This window comes from Scomber japonicus, chromosome 11 (genome assembly GCF_027409825.1).
Source record: "Scomber japonicus isolate fScoJap1 chromosome 11, fScoJap1.pri, whole genome shotgun sequence".
Taxonomy (NCBI): domain Eukaryota; kingdom Metazoa; phylum Chordata; class Actinopteri; order Scombriformes; family Scombridae; genus Scomber; species Scomber japonicus.
In genome coordinates, this window is record NC_070588.1 from 6,605,162 (window position 1) to 6,620,069 (window position 14,908).

A 14,908-nucleotide genomic window follows, 5' to 3' on the forward strand; every position below is an offset into this window, starting at 1 on the left:
CCCATTTACACCTGGTATTAACATATGATATGTTTCTGGATACACTATCCGGATATGACATCCGATCAATGGCTCTTTGAATTTACACCTGGTATTAAAATGCCTTCTCGTTTTCTCAGCTGTGCCCTCTGATCTCTGGCTGGAGCTGGCAGACTTGTCAACAAACATATCATGTCCCACGTCAAGGAAACTGTTGCCACGAATTGACATCATTCCCTTTTTTTTGCGATGGAAGACTTCTAGTTACGGCTACTACATCTTGTTTCCCTTGGTAGACAAAATCTTTGATTTCAGATTTAAAAACTGGAATTAAATAGCTTAATTTTGGTCTACTACACTATACATGTGTACGCTATACATATCTGCTCTGTAAATCACTTATTTCGGTTCACCTTTGAGAAAAAAGGGAGACATTTATACTTGAACTTACATGAAGGTGCAGTCTAGATTTACATTATTAGGATTAAAGAATGTGGCTTTATTCCTTATTTTGATACAGCAAATCAAATCTCATATAAAGCTACAGTATAATGTGTCAGTCTATCACAGGCAGAGCAGATGGTCACACTGAGCCTGATTGCATCCTGCTACACAACACAAGAACCACAGAACCCACACCATCATTGCTGCTAAAGTCTCCATCTTATCTGACTTACAAACATGAATACGCCTCCTATGCTGCACCATATATTGCTGAATGAGTGAGAAAACAAACATTGACTGAGGAACAGTACATCACTTACAGCAGTAAGTATGGAAACATACCAACAAATGTCAAAATCCCTGTTAGCGACACGCTGTCTTTCCATGACCCATAGCTACTCTCCCATCCTCCTCTGCCAACCAGCTCTTCGCCCCATCTGCCAACTTAACCACCATGGGGTCAAGAGCTTTCAGCCGATCTGCCCCCCCTACCTATGGAGCTCTCTCCCACCAGACATTCTCACTTCAGACTCTGTCTCCACCTTTAAATCCCGTCTGAAAACGCACCTATTCAGAGTGGCATACTCTGTCTCACACTAACTATGCAAATTTTCATTCTTGTTTATTTATTGTACTAATGCACTTTGTAGTCACATTCATATTTATTCTTTATCTTTGCACTAAATGTTACCTGATTTATATTGTTTGATTTACTGTTGTTGTGTTATATGTGCCTTGTAAGGTGACCTTGAGTGCTTTGAAAGGCGCCTTTAAATAAAATGCATTATTATTATTATTATTATTATTATTATTACAGTAGTTTATTTACTATGTCTTTGTCCAACAACAATCAGGATGACTGGAGGTAGACAACATATATTGAATTATTCACTACACTGAATGATGTTGTGTCTGGATAACAACGTGCCATGCTATAACTGAAAGGGATGTAGCATATTGGTTTCTTTATTGTGTGCAGTTAAGTTGTGTCTATAATACATTTCTCTTGAATGTCTGTTGCTGTCTGTAAAGGTCTGTCTGGTTGTGGTGTGGTGAAATAAAAAAGAGCTTTATGTTTAAGTTATCCTTTATCAGAGAAGTGTAATGGAAAGACAAACACGTGTTGTAAGTGATTTCATTGTTGTATGTTGGCTAGCATGAATATACTCCACTAATTGTAACCCAAAGATGATTTAACTAAACTACACAGATGGTCTTTCAGAATAATGAATTAAGCTTTTGATTTAGAGAGCCCGTGTCCCAAGAGCATGAAGCTAGCACTGGGCAGCATTAACCTGCTAATAGGAGATGATATTTGACTTTGACCACAGAACAAACACTGTGTGGAATTTGAAGGAGCCTCTTTCCTTTTAATACCTCCTCTATACTGTAACTATTCAAAGTCATGATTCATACTTGACCGCAATGTTTTAACGTTTGGGAGATTTTTATGAAGTGTGAAGTTAATTTAATTTTCTCCTTTTCTGTTTTCTCTAGTGTGCCGGATAGCCTGCCACAAGAAATGTGAAGCGAAGGTAAGAATCAAACCATTTTTGAAAAATTAACACAAACTAAAAAGGAAGAAATGTCATGTTTGAAAAGTATTATCAGATATATGACGTTGCTTTCCACATGGAGAAGTACAGGAGAAGGACTCCTAAACCATTTAAACTTGCCCTTTAAAATACATGCACGCTTATGGGAAGGAAATATTACTTTGAGGTGGAGTCAGCTCCTCTTTATGGTGTCTGTGTATATATATACTGTACATGCAGATGTAGGAGTAGGTGGAGTTTGGGGAGTTTATGTTCTTCAAAAAATCTTAAGAATGTCTAAACAAGTGCTCTATGTACCAAAATGTGTTTGGATTGGATGAACTCTTGTGTCTTGAAGATCGCCCCTCGTCTAAAAATAAAAGACCTCTGGATGGAGCCGTCGCTTGATTCATGTTGTTTTGGAAAGGCACAGAGCACGTAGAAGAAAATGGGTGGGAGAACAGTGTGAAGCTGAAACTCCTGCAGAGATGTTAGAGAGGGAAAGTTGTGTGTTTTTGTGTTTAAAGGTACAACTTAATTGGAGGTTTTGTGGCACTCATATATACACACACTTATGTGCACCTATGTATATACACACCCTTCATCTGGTATCCATTATTAAAATAGGTGCTGGTTGCCAGCTTTGCCACTCCCCTCTTTTACTCACAGGAAATGCCAGGGGTGCAGGGCAGACAGGCCATGCTAAATACAAGGTGGGGGCTTTGGCCATACAGGACAGGCCCACAGCTTTTTAAACAAAATGGCTGAATTAATATGCTCAATCCATACCTCCTTTCTCATTGTTCCTACATGGTGATATTGTAACTTTTAGCACCAAAAGGCTAATAAATATGATGTCAAAATACTTCTTTGCCCAGGTTTTCGGCATTTAAAAAATCTACCAGTAACATGTCTTTCTACCAACAGTGTTACCGTCAACAACTTTCATTGAGACTATTTTTATGGCAGAAAGTAATTCCAGTTAATTGCAAGGTGTGTGGGTTGTACAGAATAAAAGACACATTGTCTGTGGAAAGACATGTTGTTGAGCTTTTTCAAATCTAATCCTGAGCTGTGGAAAGGTTGAAAATGTTCCAAACCTGTTTTATACAGTGAAAGAGGTTCTCTGTGCATCTGAAATGTGTGCAATGTGCAGATGAATGAGGTGCTGCGTAGAACGAGAACAGCAAGGTTCAGAGGACAGAAAGGTCTAATATTGTGTAATCTTAAATCTCAAAGTTTTTGTCAATAAGTTGCATGAGAATTGTGAAGTTAGCATTGTGTGCAGTCCTAAGGGGCTCAATATAAGACCATGTCTGAAGGAAAACAGTGTTTCTATCTGTTTCAAATGGCCAAACTTGGAGACAATTGATCTCTCTTCAAGAACTCTGTCTTTTGCTTTTGTAGTTTGGCCCCCTCTCTTCTCGAAGGCATTCACGGTTTTGCACTCGGTTGTAAAAAATGATGGAAGTACATGTTGAAGTAGTCATGCTTGTCAGATTGTTGGTTTTGGAAAGTTTGAAGAATTGTCGGACGCAGAGCACCCCCGATTCTAATGTCCAATGTCGTAAAGGTGCGTGGAGAGGAAGTCTCAAAAGCCAACTAAATGTAAAGGTTCATAGATGATTTCATCTTTTGCCACATCAGCCATTTTGAACTTCCATTTGAATGTCTTTCACCAAATGCAGAGGTTGTGAAATCCCCAAATTGTATTCCATGTATGTTTCTCTACCTACTTTGATGTCCACCAAAAATGACACAGTGAATTTGTTGTTCAATGCAGGCCTCAATCACAGAGTTGCCCTTTCCCCTCTGTTTTTCACAACAAGCCACTCCATTTCTCATGTTGCTCTATTGCAGGGCAAAGTGTGATGAATGAAATTGCACACAGCATACTTGTTGATAACATTCGAATTTCAAGAAGCCAGAGGTCACAGTTGTGGGAGGAGACGTTTAAACCTCTAGAGCTCAGTGGCCAGAACATACTTCCAGTGTCTATATATACAAAACTGAAACCTTCCATCTCTAAAAATCACAGCAGCATTTCCTTTTCCAAACATTTCAACTGAAAATGTCATAGCTTTGGCAGGAAGCAATTTGCTAACTAGCCTGAGATGAAAAACAAGGGAGTGACCACGCAGGGTCAGTTGTGATCGCTATCAGCACTCAGTCAGGCCTAAAAGACTGTTGGGTACATTTTTATAAATTATTTATTTAAAAAAAAAAAAAAAGAATAGATAAAGCTGTTTTCTGTCAGTCATATTCTGTATGAACTTACGTGTCAGGAGTCTAAACTCTTGATAATAACTCTTAGTTTGGACAGAAGTTATCCCGAGTACACTCTACAGTTATAAATCTCTGACTCAAGATAAGGGAACATAATATGTGGCCTATATTTAACCTGGCAACTGCAAACAAATGGTCAGACATGTGTATAGTATATGTGTGTGAACATGTGCATGCCCCCCCACCCTTATATGTGTTTTCTTGTAGCTGGATGTGAAAAATGCAGTAAATCTCGTCAGTAAAATTTCACTACTAGGTGATGACAGGAAAGAGCCACAAACAGCTATAGGCATATATCACACTGGAAGTAGAGACAGGAGTAATTGTAGATATTGTATTTGTAGGTAAATGTATTCTTATTCATTTGCAGTGAACATACTGTGCACTACCTGCCCATTTCTATTTCCCTGACTCTTTCATTTGTCCTCTTCCTTTGCTAAAGCTTTATTTCCTTATTAAAAACACGGTGGAGCAGGATGTCTGGGACTTTCCCAATATACCACTGTGAAAACATTAAGGAAAGGTAAAACCTCACACTACTTAGGAGTTCCTGGTGTGCTCACGCTAATTTCAGCCTCAGACATACAGTAAACTGTAGTAGCAGCCATGATAAAAGCTCCCACCACACCTACCATTCAGAAATACAACACAAGTAGACAGTTCAGTCCTGGCTATAGAAGAGATATTTTATTATGCATTTCATCTCATCTTCAGTGGCCTATATAGTCTATTCTTTCACAAATTGATAGCACCCTCCTTCTGTTGTTATGCAGTAAAACACTTTGTAATGGATCAGTAAAATAAGGAAGGTAAGACACACAGGCATTACAAGAGGTCAAAACAGGCAAAACTACAGGCTGAGAATGACTGGAATGCTGTAGCACAGGGGTGTCAAACATGCGGCCCGTGGGCCAGAACCGGCCCGTTGAGGTGTGCAATCCGGCCCACTTTCCTTCCTGTGTTCTTTTCCTTTCTTTCTTCTGTCCTTCCTACCTTCCTTCCATCTGTCCTTCCTTCCATCTGTCCTTCCTCCCTTTCTTCCTTCTGTCCTTCCTTCCCTCTGTCCTTCCTCCCTTTCTTCCTTCCATCTGTCCTTCCTCCCTTTCTTCCTTCTCTCCTTCCTACCTTTCTTCCTTCTGTCCTTCCTTCCTTCTGTCCTTCCTCCCTTCCTTTCTTCTGTCCTTCCTACCTTTCTTTCTTCTGTCCTTCCTACCTTTCTTCCATATGTCCTTCCTCCCTTCCTTCCATCCGTCCTTCCTCCCTTTCTTTCTTCTGTCCTTCCTACCTTTCTTCCATCTGTCCTTCCTCCCTTTCTTCCTTCTGTTCTTCCTCCCTTCCTTCCATCTGTCCTTCCTCCCTTTCTTCCTTCTGTCCTTCCTTCCTTTCTTCCCTCCTTCCTTTTGCCTGTCTTTCCTTCCTTCCCATCTTATTTCCTTCCGTCCTTCCTTCCTTCCCTCCATCTTTTTAATGATCCAGCCCACATGAGATCAAATTGGTCTGTACTGTATGTGGCCCTTGAATGAAAATGAGTTTGACACCCCTGCTGTAGCATATTAGACAACCTGGATTAATTTGTGAGTGAATGGAAGTAAGCCAGTATATGTGCTACTGGAGGATTGGAGAAGTGGGAACAGGTGGGCAAGGTGGGGAAGGTCAAGTGATGAGGGGAATGGCGGGAAAACAGTTGAAAGTTGCACAATCTGAAACGACAGGAGAGTTAATGCACGGCAGGGTCAAACAGCAGACAAGCAAAAATGTGAGACTAGGAATTTGCTGACGTTGCAACAAAGTCAAGCGATTTCCCTTTTTTCTGGCTAACATACTAATATAAACATACTGTACCATATAATATACGTCCGTGTGATTCCTGTTGTTCGTGGCAGAAACACAAACATCCAACTTAAAGGATAAAGCTTGTGTTATTCTGTATTTTTTTTTCTTCCCGTCAGATCCCATAAAAGACCCACATGTTACATCTCTCAATACTTTATGACTGGCCTACACCCTGACTGTTGCCCATTCATTCCCACTGAAGAATCTTTAAAAACAGATCACAAATAAAAAGCTTTTTGTAATTTCCTAAAACAGCTGGATACTGCAGTTTATTTTAGCAAATGCTTCTCAAATAGGAGGAAACAGTGAATTTGTTGCCTATTTTAAGGCATGGATCTATACACATTGGGTTGTCTCGTGAGTATTTATGTTACCAAAAAGGATGTATTTTGAGTTTAGCTCAGTTTAGTTTAGGTCAGATCTTTATTGTCCCACAAGAGGACATTCTTTTTACATCAAAGCAGCATAAAAATACTAAACCATAAAAGCATAAACACAAAAACCCCCCACCAAAACCAAGACAATAAAAGACATTAAAAGTGCTGGCAGTATATATGTAATTCAGATAATATAGATGTATGTTAGAAGCAAGGAAAACTGCAAGAAGATGAACGGAAAGAAGAAAATTAAAGTAGTAAGCTGTGATGAATCAAGAGGCAGTGTGTATAAGACTTAAGAGCACATGGGATAAACAAAAACTTGAACTTTTTGTACCAAATTTTTGGAAAACACCCAGTTCAACAGAGTGGTTAATGATTTTTGGAAAAACAGAGATAAGATATATCAGGCTTTGGCTAAACATACGATACTTATTAGTAAGATGGTCCATGCTTTGTTGGATTTGGCATTTTCACGGTATCTGTCAGCAGCCTCTTAAATTTTTCTTTTTACACAATTTTCACATACTGTTCATCTCTACTTTTGATCATGCTTGCTTCCTTGATTTTTTAAAAATTTTAATATACTGGTAATGTGTCCTGAGCAGATGTTAGTTCCCCTACTGTACTCTGGTGGCTCGTGGCAAGTCAGGAATAACCAGAGGTGCTGAGTAGAGTCCATTGGATTTCACTGATCCTCTGTTGCCTATCAAGTGTGTTTTGAGAAGGAAACTACCATGTTCCACCGTTAATGAGGAAAGAGGTCTGTGAAAGCAACCTAGAAGAACATGTATACACGCACACTCCACTTCTTTTTCAGTTCCCCCCCTCCAAAATGATTAAGCATTTGTTTTGCTTTTTCCCTTGCTCCTGAACTTCACAGAATACATGTTTTGAAAATGGAGAAAACTCACATGTTTCTTTTGTGGTAGCTGGCTTCCATTGTGTGTTTTTGTTATTTCAGATTTGTTATTTGTGACCCCCTATAGTTCCTTTCACTGAGTACAACATGTTTCAGTGAGAAATATGCTGCTTGTAGCTCTTGCTGATGGATATATCCTCATGTTGCTCAAAAGCTGCAAATTGCTTTATTGTATTGCTGAATGTGGTAGCAGCCTTACTAACACTGGGTCTTGATGGTCTTTGAATCTTTTCATACCTGTCAAATAAAAGCTATTGAAACACTTTAAAAGCCAGATGAGAAGAGACTTTAATCAGTAGATCATGCTTAAAAAAATGCATATCTGTAGGCTCTATATAATTGCAGCATTTTTCCAACTTCAAATTGTGTATATACCTGTACATTTGTGATCAATTACCTAAACGTACTCCCCTCCAGGAAGCTTCTGGTTAAAAGTACATACCACCAAGTTTAAACAAACAGTCGTTCTTGCACTGTTTGCATGACAGTGGCTGCCGGTTCCTGACATTTTTAACATTTCTGAGCGATCATCTGGAGATATAAAGTACCTGCTGCGGCTGAGAATTAAGGCAGATCATATATTTCATTTTATTTATTGCCTCCAAGTCTTTGACACATCCAAACACCTGTATGCACACGTGAGGTGCGTTTTTCGGCAGAGTGCATTGGGTTTGCAGCTGGCCATCCCCTCACCTGGTGAGCACCACTTGGATTTATAACTATGGAAGGTTATAGTAGCTGTCTGGTGATCAATGGTAGCTTCGTACAAATTCATAAAGCCAATCTTTAGAAAAACATCCTTCAACTGCAAGAATGGGGTTATATCCCCAAATGACTGCTAGCATACAGTCAGTTGAATTTCTTGAATAAAGAAAAACCTAAATCCCTCTGACAATGATACTTTGTTGTTGACAATGACCTTTGACCTCCCTGTTTGGCTACTCCAAATCCTGATGACTTTGCTGAACCCTGATGTTTCCTCTGGCACAACCATTGGGTTGACAGTTGTCGCTTTCCATATAACTCCATCATCAGGTTAAAATTTAAATTTGGCTAATGCTTTGGTTCATGACCAATAGGACTGCAACTAATGAAAATGTTCAGTATTGTATTAATCTGTTTATTATTTTGACCAAAGACCTGCAAAACAAATCACATTATCATCAGCCTGAACTGTACTGTATGTTCAGTGCTAATTAGCAGATTCTAGCATGCTAACACGCTAAACTAACATGTGAACATGGTAAACATTATACCAGCATCTTAGGATGGTCATTGTGAGCATGTTAGATTGCTAATGTTAGCATTTAGCCCAAAACATCACTGCCCCAATCCATTGATTAGTCAGATTGTTTCAGTCGATCAAAACATGGATCACTCAACTAATCAATTCAACACTAAATGCAAATATGCCAAGCTTTGTTTCTGTGACTACATTTATACCCAAGTTGGACAGAAATTACTCAGGAAATCTTCTTCTCTCCTCAAACTTCATCCTGTCTCATAAAGCCTTTTCCTTCAGTGGTAGCAGCAGCTGTCAGGATCATTTGGCATGATTAACCTCATCCTCTGTTCCAGCAATTTCCTTTGGATACCACACTTTGCTCATGGCCTGATTTATCACACAGGCGTTAATTGGAAGCTGTGTCACTGTTGCACAGCACCAGTAAAGCTTTTTCACAGTAGACTTTATAGTACTGTAGCTTTGGCACTGGTGAGACCGGACACAAGAGATTCCTAGTTTTTCTGCTTACAGTGGCAGAGTGAATTCCTGCTATCAGGTGGTTTTGACTTTCATTCCTGTTAAATGTTCATACATCTCTGCTCTGGCTAGACTTTACTTAAACTCTAAACTTACATTAGTCTATTTATGTTATATGGTATTTCTCGGTTTCTGAGAAAGTGCTGCTATTTAAATGGTGCACAAAATAGAATCCCAGTTAATGAAAAAACAGTATGTCAGTAATGAAACCTCTTCAAGGATGTTGGAAAATCACTACAAAGCCTCATATTTGTTACTGCTTTCAAGCAAATGCTAGCCTCACTGTTTAATGTGACCTTTTTAATATAAGTTTTAGCCACTCTGGGACTAAAGCCGTAATCACTGAGCAAACTTCCCAGAGAGTGAGATAAACTAGCCATTAATAGAAAGGCGCAACAGATTGTTCTTATACTGTCAAGTACCAGAGACATTACATAACACATAATCAAGTTCAGCGAAGTCTTAAAGATGTTGGCATGTCTTTTTTGAAACCCAGTAACAACATTAACAACTTGCTTTCTTTTCCACGCGGTGGCGGCCCTGCAGAGAATGAGAAATAGGAGTTATGGTAGGAGGGGGGAGCTGTGTGTGTGTGTGTGTGTGTGGCGGGGGTGGGGGTGGGGGGGGGACTCCCGTTAAGGAAACATGCACGAAGCAATGTGAAAGTCAGATCACTTTGACGGACGGTGGGCAGGGTGGTGATAGGTGGTAGTCATAGTAGGAAATAGATGGGCTGGAATAGAAATCAAGATATACCCATGGTACTTTCCGTGGCATCTGTATGAGCTGTATTTTCAAGTAAGCAGCTCCTTGTCTGATCAAATACAGAGGCAGCCAACAGCTCTGAAGCTAATTGAATTAGCAGTCACAGGACAGAACACATGGTTGCTGCTCCGCTCTCCTCCGTATGACAGCGAGCGATAGCAGAAACACGACAACAACAGAAACACGGGATGGATCATATGGTCTCTAATTTTAGGACTCTGAAAGAATTAGATATTATTTTCGTTATGTTACTTGTTTAGTGTTTATGTTTTTAGTTTCATTGGGTAGTTGTGTCTGACTACCTCTGGTTGATGAGAGCGGTGAGACTGAACTAAAACTGTGAAGTTACGGACTGTAAACAATGAGCTGAAAGATGCTAAAAAAGGGCAACTAAAGAGTTTGAGGATTATTATCTCACGTGATACATAGATGAGTGACAAATAAAAAATAAATGAATAAAACAACCTTAATAAATGACTGGAGAAACATAACACAGGTGCACTGCATGGTACAATTAAGCCATTAACATCCAATCATGCTCTGTGGCATGTACCAAAATGCTGAGCAGGCCCAGTTCATTCTGATTTTGTATCAAGATGTTAAGAGGAAAATATGTAAGTGACTTTGAAAGAAGGTTGATTGTTCGGGCAGACACTTCAGTCACAAAGAATGCTCAACTGGCTGCTGTTTCAATAGGAACAGTGACTAATGTGACATCTGCATTTAGATCCATGGGAAAGACATCAGTAAATATGGTTGGAAACTGTAGTCAGCAATGTACATTTTATGACCGTGATGCTCATGCATTAGCGCGATATGTGAAGAAAAACAGAGGAACAGCTTCTCCTCAGGTGACTGAGGATGTCAAAGCAGAACAAGATCCATCTGTGTCAGCAAGAACAGCCTGTCGACAATTACATAGAGAGGGATATTATAGTAGGTTTGAAATGCATAAACCCCTCATTACAAAGATGAATGCACATTTGAGAGTTCAGTGGTGCAAAAACCATACACACTGGTCTACAGAGATGTGGAAAAGAGGGATATGGTCAGATGAGTCATCCTTCACCATTTTTTCAACAAGTGAGCGAGTCCCTGTGTGGCGTACACCAAGAGAACAGGTCGGGTCTGAATGCTTGACCCCTATAGTGAGGGGATCAGGTGGCTCTGTTGTGCTGTGGGGGGCTTTTTGCAGGCATGGTTTGGATCCATTTATCCCCTTAGCGGGAAGGGTCACAGCCAATCAATACAAAGTTGTTCTAAGTGATCACCCTTGTCCTAAGATGAAACATTTCTATCCTGATGGGAATGGTCTCTTCCACATAGAGCACAAGGGGTCTCTGAATGGTTTGATGAGTATGAAAATAATGTGAATCATATCTTATGGCCTTCACAGTCTCCAGATCTCAACCCAACTCAACATATATGGGAGATTTTGGACCGACATGGTAGAAAGTGCTCTTCACCATCATCATCAAAACACCAAATGAGGGAATATCTTTTGAAAGAATGGTGTTCATATGTCAAAAAGCACTGAGGCTGTTCTGATGGCGTATGGTTGCCCAAACATCTTACTAAGACACTTTTTATGTTGGTTTTTCCTTTAATTTATCACCCATCTGTAGTCATTTCAGCCATTGTTAACATAACTGTATTGATTAAAGCAGCTTTAACTTTGAAATCCTAAACAAAAATCCTGTTGTTATTATCTGCTTGAGCTCAAATAGGAGAACCGTGTCAATTTTTAATGATTTTGTGCCGCAAAAACAAAACAAAAACAGAGGTTCCCTGATTTGTGAGCTTCGTGAAAACCAAAAACAATCATGTGTCATCTCTCCTTGTCCCAGTGCATGAGCAAATGGCTTACACAAGAAGCTGTGGCTTATTGCCATGCATTTAGTAACATGTGCATAGATACAGTAGAGAAAACAAACAGGAACACCCAGCTTTTAACATGATGGAGTAATCAGGAGTTGCTGGAAAGAATGTCAACAATTGGCATGGAGAAGACGGCGATGGCAGGAACAAGTATCGGGTAGGGCATGAGATTTTAATTAATTTTACAGCAAAACATATTTTAAAACTTTATTCAGATAAAGAGCTTTTGCTGAGCATGCATCCTCTTTTCTGGCCTCTCTGAATGTTCCTGACTGCTGGAACAGCTGTGTGTAAAATGCCTTGCTGTTGGACACCTCCTCATTACATACGGAAGGAGTTCAAGTTCCCCACCCATATAACTCCAGTCAATGCTTTGATTCAAAGTGACAACTTTTCCGTCCTATGTTTGCTTGACTGTGTCTGAGCTCCTGCTGCTTAATCGTGACCGTCCAGGAAAAAAAAAGAAAAAAAAAAAGGATCTATGTTAAATCTGATCTGTACGCTGAGTGGGCGTTGGTGAAACGTTCCACTGGACTCTGGGGGACAGTGATCTGCTTGGCTCGGCTGTTGCTTGGGAAAGCCTGAGTCAGACTTGTGGAAGCTCTCTCCCCTCTATGTCCTTGCCTTTTCTTTCTGTCTCATTATTTGTTTATCTTTAATTTGAACTGTTCCTTTGCCCCGTCCTGTCTTGTTCTCGCACTGTCCTCGTTGTGAAATCCGCACAAGACAATTGATCTTTGTGTTGTTTTTGCTTCTCGCTCAAACGGCCTCTTTGTTATTCCAGTTAGAAAAGTCAAATTGAACCTGGATGACAGCGCAGAGAGAGGTGCGTTTTTCCAGTCGCCAGCAGGAAGGATTCATGATGATGTTACAGGGAGGCCTGTCAACAGTCCAATGATTTAACTTACTAGGAATGACATTTTTTCTTAAGTTATTGCATGAACTGCTAGAACAAAATGAACAAAAACAAAATCAAATGGCATGGTGTTGCTTGGCTCATCTGATGGTTGTCTGTGGCAATGTCAAAATGATTATAGACAGCAGTTATGGGATCAGCTAGGTAATAAAAGCCAAGACACAGGAAAAAGACTAGACTGAGAACGTAGTGCTTTCAAAAACAAACACCGAACTTTCCCAAGCTTTACAATCCCCAACATATAGATGCATAATTGAATCGCAGTGAGTATGGAAACACAAAGCTCATTCCCTCATGGACACAAACAGGCACCAAGGAACAAGGGGAATTCCTGCTTCCCACAGTTCAACGTGCTCCTTCCCTAAAAGGTGTGTATCTCACATAAACAAGCATGTTGTTTTGTTACCATAAACCTTATGTCGCCCGTCTCTGGCAGCCCTTCCTTCCTGGCTTCCTGGCCCTTGTCATTAATAGCGAATTAAATAACGCTTACCGAGCCGACATCTGGTGAACATGACTTAAGCGAGAGGTGTTACCTTTAGAGCTACCTTCCATGTAATTACTATCAAGTGAGATCAAAGGCAGCGGCCATTCTTTCCATGTTGAGGCATAATAGTTAATGTGGTACAAATTTGTGCTACATGTTTTTCAGTAATGTCCCTTTGTCTGCTACTGGATCATAACATGTGAGGAAACAAGCTGAAATACCATAACACTTACTTGATGTCTGTGAGAGCTATCATACTTTAAGACTACCTTGCTGTCATTATGATTGAAGGTTGGCTTTGTTTGTTCCAGGAATTCCCGCCCTGTGAAAGATCCTGATTCTGATGTTTGTTAGGTCAGATTGGCTTTTATCACTTGAGCTAACTTCAGCCTTTAGCGTTGGAGAACAAACATCTTAATAGCTCCGGTGAAACAGAGAGGACAACTTAAATAAATCCATTATTGTGTCTAAGTGTTAATGACAATCATATTGAAAGCACAACCTCTTTCCCTTAGTGCATGGGTGTCAAACTCATTTTGCATGGGCCACATACTGCCCAATTTAATCTCACGTGGGCCGGATCATTAAAAAGATGGATGGATGGAAGAAAGGAAGGAAGAAAGGAAGGAAGGAAGGGAGGAAGGACAGATAGAAGGAAAAAAGGAAGGAAAAGAAGGAGGAGAGGGAAGAGTAGACGGGAATGAAAGAAGGGAGGAAGGAAGAAAGGACGGAAGGAAGGAAGAAAGGGAGGAAGGACAGATAGAAGGAAGAAAGGAAGGAAAAGAAGGAGGAGAGGGAAGAGTAGACAGGAATGAAAGAAGGAAGGAAAATAAGACATAAAAGAAGGAAGGAAGAAAGGACAGATGGAAGGAAAGAAGGAAGGAGTAAAAAGAAGACAGAAAGGAAGGAAGGGAGGATGTAAGGAAAGTGGGCCGGATTGGACCCCTCGGTGGGCCGGATCTGGCCCGTGGGCCGCATGTGTGACGACCCTGCCTTAGTGCAATGATCACAGCTGAACAAGAACACAGAAGACATCAGTAGTCTCTCTGTTCTAACATACTTGGTCAAAACGGTCAAAAGATGTGCCAGAAAAATGGGAATATTTTTACCCTAACCACAACACTCAGTATTCTTATCAAGCTCACAGTGTCTTCCTTTTTATTCCATCTCCAAAGCTAATTGGCTAAATGGAGGTTGGAGGTAAGGTGGGGTGTGAGGGTTATACATAAATCCATTGTGCAGAATATACTCAAAGTCATAACCCTAGGCCACGTTATTTGATATTTCAATCAGTCAATTTTATTTATGTAACCCAATATCACAAATCACAAATGTTCTTCAATTTGTGCAGCAACACAACATCCTCTATTCTTAGATCCTTGATTCTGATGGGGAAAAACTGGAAGAAATCTCACAAAGAGCAACAGAGGAGGGACAGACATGGAATAGATGATGTGTGTATTGAATCCACCGGATAACAAAATTACAGAAGGACAGTGTGGAAAAACAGGATGACAAAATTATACATGGACTAATGACATAATATGAACAATCTCCTTGAGTGGACGAGAAGAGAAAAGTTGCTCGTCTCAATGTGTGGACACTAATTAAGATGCAGGCTTGAGTGACTGTTAGTTATAAAGGCATTTATTTGAGAGAATGACGACTCATGAGTCATTTGAGCCAACTTTCACGTGATTTTATTGATCTCTTGACTTTTCTTT

General features: G+C 40.1%; 1 protein-coding gene across 4 annotated transcripts in view; it reads left to right on the top strand.

Annotated features, from left to right (window-relative positions):
* tns1b (tensin 1b) overlaps positions 1–14,908 on the top strand; it is a 154,996-nt gene that overhangs the window by 49,706 nt on the left and 90,382 nt on the right. For all 4 annotated transcript variants that reach the window (XM_053328001.1, XM_053328004.1, XM_053328000.1 and 1 more), the window contains exon 3: positions 1,921–1,958. In XM_053328001.1, coding sequence (XP_053183976.1) covers positions 1,921–1,958 — 38 coding nt within the window. The remainder of the gene's footprint in view (positions 1–1,920; positions 1,959–14,908) is intronic.